The following is a 22353-nucleotide window of genomic DNA, read 5'->3' on the forward strand; positions in this document are numbered from 1 at the left end:
CATTTTTCCTTAACAATAAACATGGTCAGAATTGCCAGACAAATATGATAGAAGTTGAAAGCAGCAAAGGAGCAAAGAATGCCTATTAAAAAGTTGCTATCTTGATGCACCATGGAATTTAAAGAGGTAAGTGAGGACATGAGGGATTGATGGCGTAGCACACACACACACACAAAACCCCAGTAAGGTCAGCAGATAGAGTGTGGATGTCCCCAAAGGGTTGCAGAACTACTGGAGTTGGGCTATCCAGGAAGGGAGCTGGGAGAATAAGAGATAAAGATTAAAGAATCAAATGCTGGAATTGAGATTCTGATTGTGATGCCACCAAAGTAGCAAGTTCTAAAGTGACTGACCATGAGAGTGACTAAGCTTAAGTGTAGAACAAGATCCTTGGAGATAAGGAGGCCATGGCGAGAGAGACCAGTGTGCTGGGTGAGTCATCAGTGTGGATGCTGAAATCACCGTGGTGGCTGTAGCAACCTGGAGTCCAGAAGAAAGGTAAGGCACGCAGGTCCACAGTACCCAGGGGCTGTGAGGTTCACCAGGATCCTGGTTAGGTGGTCTCTGTTTTGATATTGCTTTCTTGTTCCTTTAGCAGACAGCCCAACTCCATTCACAGTAGATTTGAGAGAGGGAGGGTAAGAAAGCAGGGATAGATGATCCAAAATATTATCTTTAGGTATTGAGATTGAGAAAAAGGTTATAACTATTTCTGGAAAGTGCTTGAATTTGCATGCCCCACTGGTAAAATGAAGGAAAGATTGGTGAAATGTTAACAGGTCCTGAACATAAACTATAAGAAAGTTCAGGTTTTTTTCCTCTCCTCCTCCTCCTCCTCACGTTTCGGTGGGTGGACAAACGTGGTGCATGCTGTGCTTGGTCTTCCCTTGACCTTGAGTAGTCCAGTTTGATCAGTTGACTCTTACTCTGCTTTATTGTTGATATATAACTATGCAGGCATCAGTCACTTTTCATTTGTTTATTCTGCTGATTCCTCACCTCAGGACACTTCCCCCCTCCCTTTCCCCTGCCTTTTTCCTAATTTGCTATGCAGCAATAATTTCCCCTTACACTGCGCCTGCCAATTGCAATGCCAGATGGCTTCTGTTCTGAGTCCCCTCACCCAGCCCCCCTTGAGAACAGCTGCCATTGTCATTGCTGTGAACACATCGTGGCTTTGAACCTATAGCTGAGACCCAAACTTGATGCTCAGCGTTGGGAGGGGCTAGCACTAGTGCCAGGAGCCATGAAAACAGCACACACTTTTCCTGCTGCTGTTCAGAAAAAGCCCTTAGAAAAGGCTCTTTCGCATTTTTTCAATCATCTGCATATTGAAATCTCATTGTGGAGTTTAATTCCTTTACCACCTGACTCAGCTTCCTCGCCATGAAGTTCCCTTTGTGCCATAAACTCAGGACCCCATATTTCCCATCCTGAAAACAGATGTGAAAAAACTGTGGTGTGTGTGTGTGCACATTTGTGAGCCTGTCTCTTTAGAGCTCCAGCATACACACTCCCTTATCTGTATCCATATATTTTTATTTAAACAGGTTCATTCAGGAAGAAAAGCCACAATTTAGTGGCTATTGGGACAAGCTTCCTAAGTCAGCCTCTGAGGAAAGATAATAAAATAGAATTCCTTTTTTTTTTTTTTTTTTTTATCTTGAGTTATCCTATGTTGGTTCCATCACTAAAATTCTGTTACTGTGACACCATCTTAAAAGATTATATTTTTGAGCCCTCTGTGATGGCAGGTCAGTCGCGGGTCTAAAAACCCAAACAAAAAGAATCTTGAATCAAATACCATGTAGACCAATATGCATTTCAAAGGCACTGCCACATAGTCAGTGGGTTAGGGTTTTTGTGTCGTTTTCTTTCTTTTTGGGGGAGTGGGGGAGGGAAAGGGACTCTCTTTCATGTTAATCTAATGGTGCATAACCCAGGCACATTTTACCATGTAGGGAAACTTTCTCTTTAGCGTCCTTCCCTACCACACACTCGGGCCTCCTTTCATTCCTCCCTTTCTGCAGTCAGAGTGCTCCCCCGGTGTACATTTGGGGGAGATTCCCAGGATGGTGATGTATTCTGCTTTGCTGCTGAGGAATTTACTATCCCCCCACTTGGCAACAAATGAAAGTGGGTATTAATTTCTCAGAGTGCTGGTAGAAACACGAGAGAGGGGCTGCAAGAATGATACCCACCTAAATCTGTATGTAGTGCACAGCAGGCCACCGTTTCAAAAGAGGGAGAGAAAAGACAATGACAAGAAAGAAAAGATTCTCCTGAGCTGACTTCTCTGCATTTTGCGTCGTTAGGTTTTGGAGAGAGATGCGAGAGGTTCGGGGCCTGAACAGAGTCAAATTATGCAGCTGCGGGGATGCCAGGTCCTCCAGAATAGGATGCTTCGTTTAGATTTTCCACAATGCTATTGAAGTGCTTATTTTCCTCCTGAAGAGACACAAACAGATGCAAACTTCTGTAAACACTTTAGAAATGAATTCAGTGAGTTTGGCCTCTCAGCAGTGCTCAATAGCTGACAGAAAAATGTCTAATTAGTGCAAGTGGAAATAATAGGGCCACTTGGATTCCTTCCATCCTCCTCCAACTCTACTTTTCCAAGGAACTCAAAGGGCCTTTGTCTGGCAGGTCACCCTCTCTCAGGCTTTGTGCTCCAAACTATTAAGAGTAGAAGGGGGAAAAATAGATGAGGGAATGTTCTCTGCTCAAATATATGGCGTGTTCACGCAGGATGCAGAATGGGGTGTTTGTGGCATCCTTTACAGGTGCTCGGGAGGGATTCCTCCATTGGCGACAGCCAAAAGCAACTCACACGTGCATGCTAAGAAACCTCCCTTTCAAGAACCAGCTTTCCTTCACCAATTGCCATAGAGCCTACTCATTTTCCTTTTTTTTTTTTTTTTTTTCTCAGCTTCCAGTAACATCAGTCCTTAGACTCAGTGAAGAGAAGAAATTAAATGAGAGGTTTCACCATTTTCTGAGATAAACCTTAGAGATGTTATATGCATGATCTGTTATTTCCTTTTTACTCTGTTGAAAATTCCACTGACATTTCTTTTAGGAACCTGTCTTTGCTTGTTGTTATTTTGTCATACAGGAGAATGGGAGCACGTGAATGGAATTCTTTTTTCCTATTTTTTTTCGTAGTATTCCTCTTCATTTATTAAGCACCCACAATGTGCCAGGCTCTGTGCTGAACATTTGACCCACATTTCCTCTAATCCTAAAACAGCACTGAAAATAGGTACTATCCGCATTTCACAGATGAGGAAATTGAGACTAGGAGAGGTTTAGTAACTGGCCATGGCAAGCAAATGGAGGACCTTGGACACAATCCAGATACCTGTGGTTTCATCTCAGACATTTTTTTATCTCTAGAAGTTTGATTTGGATCATTTTTTATATCTCCCATGTCCCTAATCCCACCTAATTTTTACCCTACCTTCTTTTTTTTTTTTTTTTTTAAGTAATTTTAAATTTATTTATTTATTAATTTATTTACTTTTGGCTGTGTTGGATCTTCGTTTCTGTGCGAGGGCTTTCTCTAGTTGCGGCGAGCGGGGGCCACTCTTCATCGCAGTGCGCGGGCCTCTCACTGTCGCGGCCTCTCTTGTTGCGGAGCACAGGCTCCAGGCGCGCAGGCTCAGTAGTTATGGCTCACGGGCCCAGTTGCTTTGCGGCATGTGGGATCTTCCCAGACCAGGGCTCGAACCCGTATCCCCTGTATTGGCAGGCGGATTCTCAACCACTGCGCCACCAGGGAAGCCCTACCCTACCTTCTTGAACTTATAAAATACAGTTAAAACTGTCATTCGGGGTTCAATTTCTATTGATTTCTTTTTCTTTTTAGTGTAGGCTTCTTTCATGCCTGGTAATTTTTGACTGGATGCCAAACATTATAAATTTTACCTTATAATATGGCAGATAATTTGGGTGCCTGTAAATATTCTTGAACCTTGTTCTGGAATTCAGTCAAGTTAGGAAATAGTTTGATCCATGCCATGCTTGCTTCTAAACTTTCAGAGTGGGCCAAGAGCCATCTTCCTCTGAGGTTAATTTTGTCTCACTACTGAAGCAATACCCTTCTGAATATTCTACCCCCTGCCCTGTGAATGACATGATTTCCTACTATGGCTGGTAGAAACACAAACTACATGAGGCTTGGGGATTGTTTCCTCTGCTCCTTTCAGGTGGTTCTTTCCCCAGCCTTGGGTGGTGTCTTTTCATACATGAGCTGATCAGTAGTGTTCTGCTGGAGACTCAGGGGGGACCCTCTGCAGATCTCTGGACTTCTTGCTTTGTGCAGCTCTCTCCTTCTGGTTCTCTGCTCTGTGAACTCTGGCCACCTTAGCCTCTACAGACTCCTAGAAGCTCCATCTCCTCAACTTGGGAAGGCCACCTCACTAGACTTGTAGAGCGTCCTTTCAGCTCTGTGTAAGAAATTCCCAGTTGGAGTAATCCCCAGCTAATCACCAAATTATCATTTGGTCTTGTGGTACCAACTTTCACTAGAAAATTTCAAAATGCTGTAATTAAAGGCCATCTCCCGGAAGGTTTTCTTTTCTTTCTCTTATTTTTAAACACATAACAAGAACACTCTTTTCAATTGGGATTTGTTTTTATTTGTCCCTGTTTTTTTTTTTTTCTTAGAATTTTTTTTATCATAATAAGGGATACAGGTTCCTTAGAACCACTGTTTGGACTCAGTGAGTGGTGAGTTCAGCCCTAGCTACAAAGACCCAGATTCCTGTGCCCAGATTAGGCCCTGCTCAAAATCACCTTCATCAGGCACAGGTGGAAAGCAGAAGAAAAACTGACCCTTGAGAGACTTGGGTTCCTCAAGTATTAGCTGAGGATGTAAAGAAATTGAAACTCTGTACTGTTGGTGGTATTGTAAAATGGTGTAAACTCTATGGAAAACAGTATGGTGGTTCCTCAAAAAATTAAAAATATAACTACCATTTAATCCAGCAATCCTATTTCTAGGTATATATCTCAAAGAATTGAAAACATGGCCTCAAAGAGGTATTTGCACACCCATGTTCATAGCAACACTGTTCACAATAGCTAAGCGGTGGAAGCAACCCAAATGTCCATTGACAGATGAATGGATATAGATTCATCCATACAAAAATTCGTATATACATACAATGGAATATTATTCATCATTTAAAAGGAAGGAAATTTTGTCACATGCTACAACGCAGGTGAACCTTAAGGACTTTATGCTAAGTCAAGTAAGCCAGTCACAGAAAGACAAAATCTATATGATTTCACTTATATGAGGTACCTAGAATAGTCAAATTCATAGAAACAGAAAGTAAAATTGTGGTTACCAGGGGCTAGGGAGAAGGGAGAAAGGGTTGTTGTATCAAGTTTCATACTTGCAAGATAAAAAAGTTCTGAAGATCTAATTCACAATAACGTGACTATACCTAACACTACTGAACGCCATTCTTAAAAAAAGCTGAGGTGGCAAATTTTACGTTCTGTGCTTTTTACCACAATAGAAAAGAAAAAAAAAAAAGATAGAGATGAGTTCCTTCCTGCCTCACCCTGACCCTTTTGACTTTGTAACTTTGGAAAGTCAACTTCTCAGCCGTGGTTTCCTTATCTTACTTAGATTTTGTAGTTACTATAGATTTAAATGAGTTCATTTGTGTGAACGTTTTTCATAAACTAGATGGTACTACGAAGATGGAAACCATTATTATCAGGGAGGAAAGGGTGGAGAATCAGCCCTAGAGAATAGACCGGCCTCTAAACATTGCATCCCTTGTAGGTACTCAGTTACCCCAAAACTGAAGTGAGGCACCTGTGAGAATGGAGAGCAGAACTAAACATGAAGCATGCACTTCAAAGAGAGGGGACTCACTGTGGCTTGCTGAGTACCCTCCACAGGGTACATAGTCATGAGCAGGGTAACAGGAATAGAGATGCTGTTTCAAAGAAAGGTTTAAGGGAGCCTGGCAGTGGCAGAAGCTGCAAGTTCTACAGATAGCAGCTGAGTTTGCAAACCAAAGGGCTATATTTATGTGTAGCTAGCAGAGAAAGGACTCTTGATCAGAGACTGTCCTTATTAAACAGAGCTGGGCATACATAAAATCATCAATTTCCTGTTCCATCTTTAAGTTTACATTTCATGAATGTCAAATGACTGACATGTTCTCATTTTAAACCTTGTGTTTTTCACATTGATAGTTTATTTGACAAACCTGAATTGCAGTTTTGAGCGTTTCAGTTTTAGTTAGGCTTTTTTGGTTGGGTGAAACAGAGGCTCACACAAGCAAACTCATAAAATGGAGTGTACATTGTTATGAAGATACACGTGGAGCAATAAAGGAAACCTGTAACTCTTAGAACAGCACTTGCGAAAAGGTGGCTTTGGAGTCACATTCTTGGATCTTCACTCTGGTGTCGTCTATAAATGTAGCTTAGCTACACTCTACTCTCTGCTTCTTCCCATCCTGCAGCAACTGGAAAATTCTTTCTATTCTTCTTAGTTCAGATCAATAAGTTCATTTTTCAAGCCAGGCCACAGAGTCATGGGCCAGGTGTCAGGTGGGTACTCTTGGGTTAGCCTTGAGCTGGTGGTAAGATGGGGAGGGGGATCAAGGTCAAGTAGCAAAATACATTGCTGCTTCAAAGGCAGTGGCTGTGGGCAGAGCAGTTTCCCTTAGAAAGGGTTACGGTGTGTCAGGCAGTGATTAATGTTGGGGTAACTAACACCTCTCTTCCCCTCCTGGAGCAAACTAAGATATAAAACAAAAGAGTTAGGCAGACAAGAGATTAAATATTACCTTTAATTCTGACAAAGGCTAAATTGAAAGGTATAGCTTGGTATTAGAACAAGGGGGTCTGCTAGATGAACCCCAGAATTATGTTGACTTCCCCATTCAGTCACAGAAATTACTGGGCCAAGCAGAACACCCCATGTAGGGTGGCTTTCTGATATAGAAGAGCAGAGAAGAATCCGTTTCCTTTAGACAACTCGTTCCCAAAAGAAAAAAGAGAGGAGCTAAGCCATGCACGCCCAGTTTCTTCTTCCCAAATTTTCTAATCAGTGTAGTCCACCTCTCCTGGGACAGAGTGGGTAAAGGAGTAGAGAGAGGCCAGGAGTGCTACAGTACTTGAGCTCCCTTCCCGTGGAAGGAAACATCAAAAGGAGAGAAGAGGTATTCCCCTAAAAGTTGGCATCACTATCACAGTTTCAGTAGTGATCAACTAAGAACAAAAGGATAAATACAAGAGCACATTATCACTTTTCAAACTTAAAAAACCCAGCGATAGGTTAAAACCCTTAACAAGTTAAGAAAGCATCAGTTTGAAAAGAGAAGGATTATTGTACTGATTCTTGGTAGGCAAGGTATAAATGAAAAGAAATAGGATTCTAGGAGTAAGAATGGGAGGAGTGATTCAATTGGATGATTAAAATATTGGTTTTGACCTTTAAATAAATAGAACCTGCCTCTTAGGATTGTTGTGAGGATTGAATAAACTAATACATATAAAGCTTTTAGCACTGTGCCTGGCACCTGGTTTTGCCCAATAAGTGTTAATACTTATGTGGTGAAGAAAGCAATGCTTGTATGATAAGATTGTGGTAGGAGAATGGGCAATGCTTACAGTGCTTTTCTAGGCTTCATACGTGAGCTAACATGCCCAGAAAAAACTCTGCTTGATATAGTTTAGCAAATGGAGAAAGTACTAGTGGGTGGTAAACTCATTTATGCTAACAGCTGCATGACTTTCAGTGTCTTTTGTATAATACCTTAAGAGGCCAAAAGATGATTTTTTTCCATAAAAGTTTGCCTCGTTTATCTCTACTTCTCACTCTTTATGTTACACTTTCATTTCATGTCTGTTTCTTTTCTTATTTTATTCATTAACTAAACATAGTCATATAAAACAAATATAAAATATTGCCTAGAAGTCTATATTTCTTCTTAATTAAAATAGAGGCAATAAATGAAACAGAATATTATGAACTGACATGGAAAGTTCTAGATGTTATGATGACCAAAAAAATCAAGTAGCAAAACAATATGTCTAGTGTAATGTCATTTAGGAAGGGAGGGAGGGAGGAAGGAAGGAAGGAAGGGGGAGGGAGGGATAGAGAGGAAGGAAGGAAGGGTGGGAGGAAAGAAAGAAAGGAAAAGAAAGAAAGGAAGGGAGGGAGGAAAGAAAGAAAGGAAAAGAAAGAAAGGGAGGGAGGGAGAAAGAAAGGAAAAGAAAAGAAAAATGGAGAAAATGAGAAAGAGAGAAAGAAGGCAAGGTAGGACAGAATCAATTAATGTCTAAATAAACAGAAAAGGGTAGAGGAAGTTCTGGAAGGATCTCTGGGAAACCACTATCAGGAAGAATGAGAATGAAATTTGTGGGAGGAAGGGAAAAACTAAGGAGTCAGAAAAAAAAAAGGGGGCACTTTTAATTTTTACTTGGTGTTTGAATTTTTTCATAACAAGAAATATGCATTTATTACGTGTATAATATTAGAAATGTAATAGGGAAAATGGAATGAAAGAAATATTATTTTATCCCACAAATGAATTGGGTTTTTCATTATCGTTATTATCATTATCATTATCTTCTTGTTCAGTAGCGTACTGTTTCCTCTCCTAGCTCTAGGTTTTGTTGTTGTTCTTGTTTTGATAGTAATACCTAGAAGACTACTGGTCCCAAGACTGCCTTCTTTTCTGCCCGACTTTATTTCTTTTCATTCAGGCGTCCCTGAAAGCCTCCATCCTCGCCCGGGAGTGTGCCACCGCCGCTGCCATTGTGTTCCTGAGCGACCGGTTCCTGTACGGGCTCGACGTCTCGGGCGAACTCCTGCAGGTCGCCAAAGGGCTGCACAAGCTGCAGCCAGCAACGCCGATTGCCCCGCAGGTGGTTATTCGCCAAGCCCGAATCTCGATGCACTCAGGTAGGCTCCCTTCTGCTGGCCCTCCTCGTCCCGGAGTCATCCTGTCTGGGGCTCACCTTCCTCGGGGCTCCCTGACTTCCGCGGGGACGGCGGGCACCGGGGCCCTCGGGCCTTCTTTTGCAGCCGCCGGCGCTCCCGCCAGCCCGCCGCCTCGCCCTTCCCCCTGCCTCTAGCCAGCACAAAGGCCCTGGCATAAAGGATTTCAGAGCCAAAAGCAATAGAGAAAATTGTGAAAGGGGGTGGAAAATACTAATTGGAACTTTTGTCGTCTAACAAATCTGTCCTGCTGCTTTCAAACAGGGGTATCTGAATTGCTATACTTCTGACCAGCAGCCTTTAAAAAACAGATTAGAATTCTACTATTTTCTCTTAGCTCTCCAGTCTCCTTTCTGTAGGGCCACTTGACTATGCTAACAATAGACCTGACAAACCCACTGAAGTAATTTGAGATATTTTTCCATCACACGGAACACCGGTACAGTACCTGATTAGGCCTTAAAGTATCTTTTTTTTTTCCTTCTGTCACTTTGAATAAAATGAAAAATGAGGCTGACATTCTAACTTAGGCTGTAATGTAGAGGGCGACTGGAGGGGAGAGGGGCCTGCTATGTGTTACAGCAAAGTTCACGTCCATAGAATTCTTGAATTATTTAAATTACTGATAACCATGAGGTTTAGAAACCTGCAGCCTGCTGTTCTCTTTTCCAAGAGTGAAAGGATAAAGGATGAAAATAGAATGCAAGTTGCCTCTCCCAGAAACAGGACTGGCTCATTTTTTAAATTGGGTTTAGCTATTGCTATTGTTTTAATAACTCTGGCCTTGAAGAAGTTAAAATATATTTTAACTACTTCATTTCCTTTGAAAAGGAACTGCACTAACTATACTGAATGGGACAGTTGCTGAGTACAGAGAGGGACAGAGATAAAAGGACATGAGAGGCATGGGCTTGTGGAGGTTAACTTTTCAAAAGCCCAAGTTCATTCACTCTCAAGTTCTTGCAGCTGTGCATAAATTGTACCCATATCTTATTATTTACTTTTCTAAAGTAATTGCATCAACAGAGTTGAACTTAGGAAAAAATTCTTACTTCAAATGTCCATGATTTGGGACATTTTATAATGTTTGGGGTTTATCATGTTGAGGGTATGAGAAAAACCTAACCACTAGTAAGCCTTCTGATGGCATCAGATGGAATAATGTGTAGGCAGAGCATTCTGTTAGGGGAACCGAAAGTCGAGGGCTGGGCGTGCGTGGGCAAACTAATGTTGGTTCTCATCAAATGGAACTTGGAACAGTTACTGAGGCATGTTTCATGATACACAGATTTACAGATTTGCTATAGTGTGATGTGGAAATCAAGGTCAAGTGGTAAGTAGGTATGTTGATAGCTTTGCTTTACACAACCAAATAATCTTTTCACTTACTTGTTTGGTTGATTGTTCCTCTCATGCCTCTAACTAAGGTGGTATAGACTTTTTCTCCTGATGACAATTAAGCCTTGATACCATCATGAGCGGTACGCTCCTCTGCCCACACATCACATGTCTAAGGTAACAGTCCTAGATCTTATTCTGTAACAGTTGGGGTTGTCTTTTCCTCAAAGATACTACCAGAAATGCCACAAGAAAACAGACACAGCCTCAGAGTTAAAGTGCTTATCTGTAAACTTCTGCCCCCAGACATCTCTTGAGGCCCTACCTACACTGGGTTTCTCAGACAGAAAGGGGGACTTAGAGCAGGGGTGGTGTCCTGCAAAGAGAGCAAGGTACAGTGAAAAGGGGTCTCAATCCCCAGCATTTGGGAATCCTGGGATAGAGAAAGGAGAGGTGTGTATGATGTTATGAGGGGTAAGGAAAAGGAATAAAGATCATATGAAGGGACAGCACAGTCTTCCTGTTTTCCCCTTTGACACAGCCCATCCTGGTATCCACTCAAAACCCATTCCAAAGGTCCAAGCATTCAATGTTGTGGGATTTCAGAGGCAAGAGAGGATGCCCTGGGCCTGCCCAGCTCACTTCTGCCTGAAATTAGGAGACAAAACCTTTCAAGCCACAGTTAAAAATAAAGAGTCAGACTTCCAGTTCCGTCAGCGTGGAGGATTGAGCAAGTGCAGAATCTTCTCCCATTACATAAATATCATGAATTAAATATTTTTTAAGTGCCTGAAGCATAGAAGACATTCAAAATCAGAATAGTGGACTACTGCTCCTGACACTATAGCCAAAGAGATTTACACTTGGATATAGTCCTAGGGGAAGGGATTGCCACTTTAATTCCTGTGCAGGGATAAGAGACAGGGCCTTGGGCCTACGTGGAGTGAAATATTTGCGTAAAGCTGGAATTCTTAAAGGTTTGCACAGCTATGAAATGGGACTGAACCGCTCTACCAGCCCACCCAGAGAGGTGATGAGGAAGCTTATTCTCTGCCCAAGCTCTGAGGTGGAGGCCAAAAAAAATCTCTGAAAAGAAATAAAAACCCCAAGTCTGTGCCAGATGCCTGCGTGGAGTCTGAATTTACCCGCAAGAGAGGGAATCACCCACCAAGTAATTAAGAAAAAACTAATTCAGGACTGAAATTTCTGGGACCTAGCAGATCAAGTACAAAATTATGCTGTAGAGAAACATCCACACTCCAGAGGCATCTCTTAATGTCCCGACCAGAAAGGTACACAGTGTCACTTCTGCCACATCGATTGGTCACAGCAGGTCACAGGGCCAGTTCAGGCTCAAGGAGAAGGAAAATAAATTCTAGATTCCACTTCTTGATGGAGGAATGGCAAGGTCAACGTTGCAAAAGAGCACGTGGGATAGAAGATATTGTTGTGACCTCCTTTGGATCACAGTCTACCACAGTCAGGTACATGTCTGTATCTGCACTTTGAAATAGGGTGGTCAGGGAAGGCCTTATGAGACAGTGAAGTGACATTTGAGCAAAGACCTGAAGGAGAAGGGAGCAAGCCTTGGAGATATCTGGAATAAACGCATTCCAGACTAAAATAAGTACAAAAACCCTGACATGGGAACAAGCCTGGCAGATTCAAGGAACAGTCAGGAGGCCACTGTAACCAAAGTAGAAGGAGTGAGGATGAGGGAAAGAATGCTAAGAGAAGAGGTCAAAGAAGTCCCAGGGGCCAGGTCATATGGGGCTTAGAGGCACCTGGGAGCAGATATGGATAAAAGGATGAATGATTGAGTTTCCTCCTTACAGAAAAACAGCCATCCATAGTTTAGGCCCCTCCTACGTGGTGTTAATGAAATAAATGAAAAGTTTACAAAGAACCTCTCTACACACCCCCCAAAAAAATTCCTTCCTGATAATTCTGTAAATAGACCTACTCACGGGCAACTCTCCTCCACTTCTGGAGGCATAGTTTTCACAAAAAGGAGACACAGCCTTTGACAAAGGTTTGCCTTTACTTCTCAAGCCTTACTCTATATGAATGGATTATTCATTCATATGAGTGCATATGTGTGTATATATATATGTATACGTATATGAATCTAATTGCAATTTCAGATACTGTACAACTTCCCACCTTACCAGTTCCTGAAAACTTCATCTTCTTTTTCACTTTTGTGTATGATGTAGTTACTGATTTTAAATTTTAAAATAGAATGTTTCCCTGTAACACCCCATAATGTGTTAACCTTAGAGCATGAACAGCAGTATTTAAAGCACATGTTCAGAACTAATTATGTGTTGCTTCTTTTCAGGGAAACTTTTAAAAGCAGAGTATATCCTGAGCAGTCTAATAAGCAACAACGGAGCAACAGGTAAGGTGCTCTCATATCTTCACAATGACCTTCACCCTCCGTCCCTACCAGAGTTCCAGTTTAAAAACAACTTAATGGGGACTTCCCTGGTGGTCCAGTGGTTACGACTCCATGCTCCCAATGCAGTGGGCCAGGGTTCGATCCCTGGTCAGGGAACTAAGATCCCACATACCGCAACTGAGCCTGCACACCGCAACTAGAGAAGCCCGCACATTGCAACTAGAGAAGCCCGTGCGCTGTCATGAAGACCCAGCACAGCCTAAATAAATAAATAAATATAAACAAATAAATAAATAAAACTTAATGACCTGGTAGTTACTAAACACTAGACGTTCCCAGAACTACCTAGGACTGGCTCTGCTACTGATGAATGAAATGGCTTTGGTCAAGCAGGTTACTTCTCTATGTTTCCATTTTCTCTATTTAAAAACAAAAACAAAACAAAACAACCCAACCAAGTCTTCTAATATCGCCCTGCTTTATTGTAGAGTGTGTTATCTAATCAACATTCGCTGTGAAGGTAGGTAACTCCCTGGACCTCAGAAAGGGCTCAGCTACAGCTTTGAAAAGAATTGTGAATGGAAATTGAGCCTGTAAATTCAGGAGAATACACTTACAGTTTTATGTATTTAAAGGGTCTGGAAAATAAATTTTATTTTGCTACAGAGGAGCTATAATAAAAACTTACTTTGAAATAGATTTCTTTTGATATTTAATCTTACATGAAAGGAAGCAAGTCCTAAAAGTTGGGTAACAATTTAAGCCTCAGATACCTTGTCTGAATTTCTGGGCACTTAAGTCAACAAGTTTCCCATTACGTTGAACACAATTCCTAGTCGACTTTTAATCTCAATATGCTTGGATATAAGGTCCTGAGCTCCTTGAAACTTGTAGACATTTCCAGTGGGGAGGCAGTTTGAAATACAGATATTGACCACATACCCCCATTTGTGGCCACCATCACTAACCTACAATATGCATACTTCCCATCTTCTACACCACACACATGCACACACACACACATACACACACACACACACACACACACACACACACACACAGATTAAAAGCTAGGGAGAAAGTAAGGAGGGTGATGTGACACAGAATAATAAGAGCATGTAATAATGAGTCTGACTTTATTTTTGATGTTTGGCAACTGGCAGCTGTCAGGCCCCAGCTTCTTCCCTCTTTGCCCCACATCTGGACAGGCTGATTTTTTTAAAGCTCATTTATCAGTAAACCCTGGCCTAGGTGTGGGAACCTTTACCCCAGACCCACACCCTAATCACAATAAAAACAAAAGCCACTCACCACTTCTTTCACGTAAGTCAAACGGACCAGCTTGGGTGCCTTCCCTGCTCTCCTCAGAAAGGCTCATTGTGTGAGCACTCAGTCTTTTCATATACTCTGAGTGCGTGTGTAGAGTCATCAGTTTCAACATTCAAACCAGTTTTGGGTGGATGGGATGGATCCCGCCCTCCATGAGGCAACCACAAGACAGTGGAGGTGACACCGTAGTTAATTAACCTGGGGAAGCCTCGAAGGCAATAGCATTGAGGACGAGCCCTGAAGTAGGAGCTAGAGGGGGCGGGATCCCTCCCTGTAGGTAGAGGGAGTGGCAAGTGCAGGTACCAGGAAGCAGGAGACGGCTGCTATTACAAGGAACCCAGTGGAGCTGCGCGGCAGAGCCCAGTTGGTAACGGGGAGAGGTGGAGACCAGGCAGGATTCAGGTCCTGTGAAGCCCCATAGGTTGCAGCAAGAAGTATGGACCTGATTTTAAATACAAAGAAGAGATTGTCTCCCGAATTTATATCACATGTGTTCATTAAGGCTTCTACGAAAATCATTTTATTTCACCAGGCTATTTCTTTAATAATTCAAGGCCAGGGACCTCCCTGGAGGTCCAGTGATTAAGACTCCATGCTCCCACTGCAGGGGGCACAGGTTCGATCCCTGGTCAGGGAACTAAGATCCCACATGCTTAGCAGTGCAGCCAAAATAAATAAATAAATAAACATTAATTTTTAAAAATTTTTTAAAAATAATTCAAGGTCAAAAATGCTTTTCTTTTTTTCCTCTTTATTGTAGGTACCTGGCTGTACAGAAATGAAAGCGACAAGGTCCTGGTGCAGTCGGTCTGCATACAGATCAGAGGGCAAATTCTGCAAAAGTTAGGTACAGTCATCCTCTCAAGGCTCATTTACCAAGTCTGGCTACAGGATTTTACTATGGGCTTTTCTTATTGTATCTGGTTGATACAGTTCATCCCCACTTCCCTTGGTTTCCTTATGGAAAAGAGAATGACACTTAAGATGCCAGGAATGTTCTGAACATTAACAAAACAAAATATTTTTCTGTTGAGTTTTGTTAAAGAAACTTACAGTTGTATATTATGACTGTTAACCACAGGATTCTCGGTATTCTTTCTGGCATCTGGCTCTCAGCTCATTAGGACTCCGTTTGATATAGTGACACCTTACTGTAAACCCACCCTGACAGCTTACCCATTCGCTCCTGGGAAGGTATTCCTGAGTTTTACAAGCAAAGTTTATAGGACCCTAATTATACTTTAAAATGCAAACTAATGTATTTGAAATTTAACAGAGGATGGTAATTGTTATCTTGTAAATAATGGAGAAAATTATTTCTATATTAATATATCTTATATATACACATGTAATATATAATATTTCTTACTGTTTCCCTGTGAAAGGGAAAAATTATCTGTATTAAACCAACTGGAAAAACAGATTGCTGTTTTTCCAGCAGATTGTTATCTGCTGATTGCTGTCAATCTAATCTAGTCATATATTTTCTTAACAAAATCCAATGAATCTTCTTTCTGTATTAGTTTTTAAAGGTATTTTCTGACACAGGAGCACAGATACTCGCAGTTTGTCCCATGTCCTCCTTTTTTGCAGGGATGTGGTACGAAGCAGCAGAGTTAATATGGGCCTCGATCATAGGATATCTGACACTTCCTCAGCCAGATAAAAAGGTTGTTTGTCTAGTGCTTATTTTCTCGTTTCCTATACTTGTCTTTGAAAGATTATCTCCTTATGGCACAATTCAGTTTACCATTTATCAATTTTATTGGTCCTATTTTTATTGATTCTACATAGGCATCGGACCAGGAACATTTGGTAACTTCCTTCTAGTGTCTTGCTCGTCCTCACTCACAGCTAGACGCCTGGCATATATTTAGTATTTCTATATATATTTGTAACTATTTATGCATTTATTTCTACCAATCCATTTATTTTTATTGATACCTATTTTATTATATATTTAGCCTTTACCTGATTCCATAACAAAGCTGAGATGGTCAAGTTGCTTATATGCAAAATCATTTTCCTTGAGTTGAGTGGGAAAAGACTTCGATTAACTGTTTACGCAGCATCTTCATTCAAGAAATTGAGAAGCAACATTTGCTCTCCTACTTGATGTTTTCATTCTCTGTGGCTCTGTGAGAATATTCTCCTTGGGTTACACATCTTCCCAAGCTGTGTCAGCAGCGCTGCTGCCGACAGTCCTCTTAACAGCACAAAGATAATGGGGCGTGGGGACTCTGGCTTGGGCCAATTCATTATGCCTAGCAGTATGGACAAGTTAGTGTTGACAATCCAGTGAAGCCCAGCTAAGAAACAGCTGAGTTTACATTACTCCCGTGTCCTCAGGATGTGATGATCTTTCAAGCCCGGTGACATCCAGTTGAGAAGTATCCGCAGTGTCATAATAACAATAGCAATAATAATAAGCAATGGTTTATTTAGAAGGCTAATCATTGACTTTAGGCCTTGAGATGAGAGCAGCAATTGACTGTGAATTCCTAATCTGCGTTTTGTTTGTATTTCCTTACAGGGCATTTCCACATCACTAGGTATACTGGCAGATATCTTTGTTTCCATGAGCAGGAAAGATTATGAAAAGTTTAAAAGCAATCCTGAAATTAACTTGGTAACTATCACTTGTCAAAACCATGGTGCAGAGTGGCATCACCTACAAAACTGTCAACATTATTCTTGGTGCTTGGTTAGTTCTGTCTCCAGGAGTCAGGGGGCACAGTGTCTCCCCTCTTCAGGTAATGTGAGCAATCCTGGAGACAGTTCCTGTGGTGTCCTGTTTGGCTGTATTATCCCAGCACCTAGCCCAGTACCAGACCTACAGAGGGCACTGGGGGAAGAAAATACTGATGGATGAATGAACGAATGAAATCAAAGTGATAAATGCTTTGAACCCCATGATTTCCTTTCAAATTATCACAAAATTCAGTTTCCACACTTGGGCTATCTCAATGACAAAGTAAAGGGGTAATAACTTTAAGACTTTAATTACCATCTGTTCAAATCAGAGCATCAGTCACTTGCTCAGGCTCTTATCTGTGATAATAATGATTACAAATATTTGTATATTGCTTTATAATTCAAAAAGTGTGTGTATATATGTATATGATCCACATACACCACATCTACCTATGAGGTAGGTAGAGCAAAATGTGTCACTCCCGTTTTAGAGAAAAATAAACTAAGGTCCAGAGAAACTAAGTGACCTCTGCAACTTGTACAATCAGTAAGAAAGAACTGGGAGCTGAAGCCAGGTCTCTAACCAGTTCGGAGCATCGCACAGACATTGACTTCTCTCCTGCACTGCACTGAAATTGAGATTTTTAACGGTATCATCAGTTACTGCCTTTTTAAAAATACCAAAGCGGGACCTCCCTGGTGGCCAGTAGTTAAGAATCCGCCTGCCAGTGCAGGGGACATGGGTTCGAGCCCTGGTCTGTGAAGATCCCACATGCCTCGGAGCAGCTAAGCCTGTGCGCCACAACTACTGAAGCCCGCACGCCTAGAGCCCGTGCTCCGCAACAAGAGAAGCCACTGCAGTGAGAAGCCCGCGCACTGCAACGAGGAGTAGCCCCCGCTCACCGCAGCTAGAGAAAGCCTGCGTGCAGCAACGAAGACCCAACGCAGCCAAAAATAAATTAATTAATTAAATAAATACATTTATTAAAAAAAACACCAAAACAGCAACAGTAACTGTACTCAGTACTAATTAGTGTAGCATAAGAACACATACAGCTTGGTGCTAGCGATCTGAATCTTAGCAAAATGTTGCTTTTGCCGTCAGACAGACCAAAACACAGGAAAAGGGTTATGCCCCTTGTTCAGTGAAGTTGTCTCTGAGGACTGTTTAAAATTGCAAACTGCCCTTCTGCCTTGGACCTCCTCAACCTCTTCTCACTTTATTTTTCTTTGGAACACTTGCTGCCATCTCAAATACTATGCATTTTACTTATTTTGTGTATTGACTGATCCCCTCCCCTTAACAGAAAATAAGCTTATTGCAGGCTCACTGTCTGCTCTCTCCTTCGTGGCTAGAACAGTGCCTGGCACATGGAGGTACTCAATACATATTTCTGGAATAAATGATTGAATCTTAATTGCTGTGAAATTGTACATTAAAGGGCTCTTTGCCAAGAACAATGCAGAAATCATCAGTGAATCTGACTGCAAAATGTGCAGAGTTCTGTGAACAAAGAGCTGCACGGTCCTCCAAAGAAACTTGTCTGAACTACTTTGCACAGGCAGGCAGCGTGAATGTTTGCACATGTGAGGCCTTCTCTGCGGTACGAGTTGGGGATGGATGATGTATGGGTGTGGGGGAAAGGACCGTCACTGTCCTGGGGTCTTTTGACCCACTTACTCTTTCTTGGCCCTGGTCTGAAATGGTTGTGATGAGGTGCAGGGCATGCCTCAGAATCTTGAAAGAAAAGCAAAGGAATTTTATAGCCTGTCTTTTGCTAATGGATCAATAATTGTCAACAGTACACTCGGCCTCCTGTTTTCTCACAGGGCTTGCTGAAGGAGTTTGACCACCATTTGCTGTCAGCCGCTGAGGCCTGCAAGCTGGCAGCTGCCTTCAGTCCCTACACGCCCCTCTTCGTGCTCACGGCTATGGTAAACAGTGCAGCCCTCACCGCTCCTCTCTCTGGTGACAGATGTAACTGGTGGGAGGGAAGGGTCTAACCTTAAAATAGGCTTTGTGTATATCATTAGATAATTGTGATCAGACCTCACATATGTAAAGGTTTTATCAGTCAGAGTAGTGACATCCTGGTGGGAGCTAAGTTAATACAGCCGGAGGATTTGATGTTATCTGCTCTAGAACAATGGTTCCCACGCATGTCAGAATCACCTAAAAGCCCTTTCAAAATACATATTCTTGGGCTCTACCCTAAATCCACTAAATGTAAATCCCTGGGATTTGTACCCAGAAACCTTTCATTATGAAATACTGCCCAGGCGATTCAAATGCACAGAGGGGTTTGGAGGCCACTAATCTGTTGTTTCGACTATTATTAAACAAATGATGTGTTTGTATATAGCAAAATTATTATGTCCACATTCCACGTGTAGACTCTGTTTGCTAAAACTAACAATAGCAACAATAACAAATTTATCGTCTTTGATCAAAAAGTATCAGGGGTACAGGAGGATGGTAGCTGGTAGTTTCTGTATTTTTCCATGGCACATGTTTATTTTTTTATAATATTTCTAATGACTGTCCTCCAGGGCTGAAAAGTTTTCCCTAATTCACCTCCAGTTTCCAATTCAGTGTCTGATTTTGTATTTGGTATTTTCCTCAGAATATTCGCGGCACATGCCTGTTGTCATATAGCAGTTCTAGTGACTGTCCTCCAGGAATGAAAAATTCATATCTGTGTGAAGCCAAAGAGGCCTTTGAAATTGGCCTCCTTACCAAGAAATGTGATGAACCAGTTACTGGAAAACAGGAGCTCCATAGTTTTCTCAAAGCTGCTTTCGGTCTCACCACGGTGCACCAGAGGCTCTATGGGGAGATGGAGACGGTCCACACAGCAAGTCAGCTCTGTAGTGAAGCTATGGGAAAGCTGTATACTTTCAGTACTTCCTCCAGAAGTCAGGAGAGAGAAGCTATCTCTCAGGAAATCATGTCTGTTATCACCAGGGTGAAGGAACAGTTACAAGTTCAAAGCTTCTCAAATTTAGATGACAAGTCTTATGTTCCAGAGGGTTTCAAGTGTGGGTTGGAGAAACCCATCTTGCATGGGCAAGTGGATTTCCAAAAAATTCTTGAAACCTATTCACAGCACCACACTTCAGTGTGTGAAATATTTGAAAGCACTTGTGGAAGCAACAAAAATAAACAGAAAGGTACAAAAACAGGAGTCTGTATCACTGATCTAAAAACAGAAACAAAAAACATAGATACTGTGAGTACTACGGAGGACAAACCACGTTTTGAAAAAGGCATGGTAATATCTTCCTCCCAAATGGCTAAGAATGGTTGGGAGAAACTCAGGAGGGTAGGAAGGAGAAACTGGGCCGGTTCTGATGCATTTCGAGTCTCCGTGGATGAAGATGTGGAGACTGAGGCTGAGTCAACAGACCATAGCAGTGGTGGGAGAGCTGTTTTGAACAAGTCTCTGAGTGACAGCCAGAGCTCCAGTTCTTGGAGCAAGTTATCAGGGTGTAGTTCTTCTACAAGCTGGGAGGAAGTGAATTACCATGTTGATGATATGTCAGCCAGAAGAGAGCCTAGCAAGGAAGAACGTCATGTGGACACTCGGTGTTCCACTGCCCCGGCAGAAGAACTGGAGATCGATGGGGAGAGCAGAGCTGTAGGTCCACTGTCTTCAGAGCTTCATGGTCTCTCTCTCCAGGTGTCCAGGGATGACAGTTTAGAGTCTTCTCAAAGTCAGCTACACACGCCCGTGCCCTTGACAACTTTTCCTCCTCATAACACAGCAGGCACTTTGTTGGCCTCAGGTACAGGACTGTTAAAAGGAGCTCCAGAAGGTATGTGGGAAGCCGGAAATGTGAGGTCCAGAAATACTTCTACTCATTCCAGACCCTCATTTGGTTCTGCTTCTTGGTCTTCTGATTCTGGTTGGCCCAAGAACATGGCCACATATCCTTCGATCCAAGAAGAAGAAACCTTTGAAATAATTGATAAGTTTCCAGAAATCAACTGTGATGCCAAAGACAGGCATGAAGAAGAGAAGAGAGAAGAAATCAAAGGAGACGCAGGTCCCACATTTAAAGATAGCCCCTACTGGGTTGACCCAGAAGAAGAAACAGCAGAGAGAGCAGAAGATATGCCCGTAGACTTCCACATAGTTGTGGATGAGCCTCTGGGCAAAAGTTCCATGACAGCATGCAGCACTTTCACTCCTCATTGGCTTGTTCAAAATCCTGACTCAGGGAAAAGTGGTGGCTCGGTCAAAGAGCAGGGCATTGACCCTGATGCCTCCACGGTGGATGAGGAGAGCCAAGTGCTGGACAGCACAGATGTTCACGCCGCAAGCACGCATGGCTCTCACAGACCATGTGCTCTGAGGCAGCTGCGTGGTCAAGGAGCCCAGATCCCCAGTTCCTCGGTAAGTGGTAACACTTCCATCCCTGTCCTCAGCGAGGACTGCACTACCACAGAGGAAGCAAATGAACCTGGAAACCTGCTAAACTGCAGCCAGAGTTCCAGCTCGTCCTCGGCATGGTGGTTGGAATCATCCGGCATTTCCGGTGGTTCTTCTGAGGGAGAAAACCCATGGTCCTTTCTGAATTCCAGTGGAAGTTCTTTTGTTTCATTGCCAGGAATGGCAACGCAAAAGATCCTTAAGGCTCGCACCCTGCAGCCTGATGACTTTGAAAAACTCTTGGCAGGGGTGAGGCACGATTGGCTGTTCCAGAGACTGGAGAATACAGGAGTTTTTAAGTCCAGGCAACTGCATGGAGCACATAGTAAGTACAGCCTTTCAGGAGGCATCTCTGCATGTTCGGGGCCCTCTGAAGCTCTTGTTATGTAGATCACTTAAAGCTCATGAAAGATATCGACCCCTGTTATGCTTTGTGAATATATAGAGAAATGTGTAGTTCAGGGACCTTCTTCCCTGCTATAAAGACACACAAGGCAGTAAGGGAGAATCTTACAGGACTCGGGAGCAGTCATCAGTCAGGGCTTAAAACAGCTCTGGATGCCATATACACTCCGCATTTGTCTCCTCCACTGATTCTCATTACCAACCAGCTGATTTTTCTGTATTTTTCCCATTCAAATCCTAGGGAGATGGGGTTTGACCTAGTTACACATCATCCTTCTAGTGGGCAGAGACTTTCACACCTGTCCTAAGTGGTTTCTTGCCAGTCAGTGGATTGATCAGGTACAATTAGCAACTGCTTCCTGCTTAAGGAACAGCGCAAGGTCTCTTCCCCTAGCAGGAAGCCTCGGCTGGGGCCACCCAGCCATCAGCATGTCCAACACAGCTTAGAAGTGGTGGAGAAGCTGGGAGAAGACAAAAGAAGGTTCTTCTCTTAGCCCAGAGGGTCACATTGTAATGCCCTCCAAGGTACTGAAGAATTATTTGAATGAGAAAAAAAAACTATTGTAAAATGCATTTCAGAGGAAATAAACTATGTAGATTGCTGAGCACTGGATACTAAAGTAGTTCTCAACACTGGTATGGCATGAGAATCTCCCAAGAGGCTTTTTTTTTTTTTTTAAGGCTGCTTTGGGTCTTCATTGCTGCATGTAGGCTTTCTCTAGTTGCGGCGAGCGAGGGCTACTCTTCGTTGTGGTGCGCAGGCTTCTCATTGTGGT

The 22353-nt window shown here is 42.4% G+C and overlaps 1 protein-coding gene across 3 annotated transcripts in view; it reads left to right on the forward strand.

The window, feature by feature from the left end:
* Window positions 1–22353, forward strand: part of ALPK1 (alpha kinase 1) — a 121662-nt gene that overhangs the window by 90911 nt on the left and 8398 nt on the right. For all 3 annotated transcript variants that reach the window (XM_059924218.1, XM_059924221.1, XM_059924220.1), the window contains exons 5-11: window positions 8743–8941; window positions 12657–12716; window positions 14806–14892; window positions 15639–15715; window positions 16579–16674; window positions 18570–18674; window positions 19364–21497. In XM_059924218.1, coding sequence (XP_059780201.1) covers window positions 8743–8941; window positions 12657–12716; window positions 14806–14892; window positions 15639–15715; window positions 16579–16674; window positions 18570–18674; window positions 19364–21497 — 2758 coding nt within the window. The remainder of the gene's footprint in view (window positions 1–8742; window positions 8942–12656; window positions 12717–14805; window positions 14893–15638; window positions 15716–16578; window positions 16675–18569; window positions 18675–19363; window positions 21498–22353) is intronic.

The sequence above is a fragment of the Balaenoptera ricei genome, chromosome 5 (assembly GCF_028023285.1).
Source record: "Balaenoptera ricei isolate mBalRic1 chromosome 5, mBalRic1.hap2, whole genome shotgun sequence".
NCBI classification, from domain to species: domain Eukaryota; kingdom Metazoa; phylum Chordata; class Mammalia; order Artiodactyla; family Balaenopteridae; genus Balaenoptera; species Balaenoptera ricei.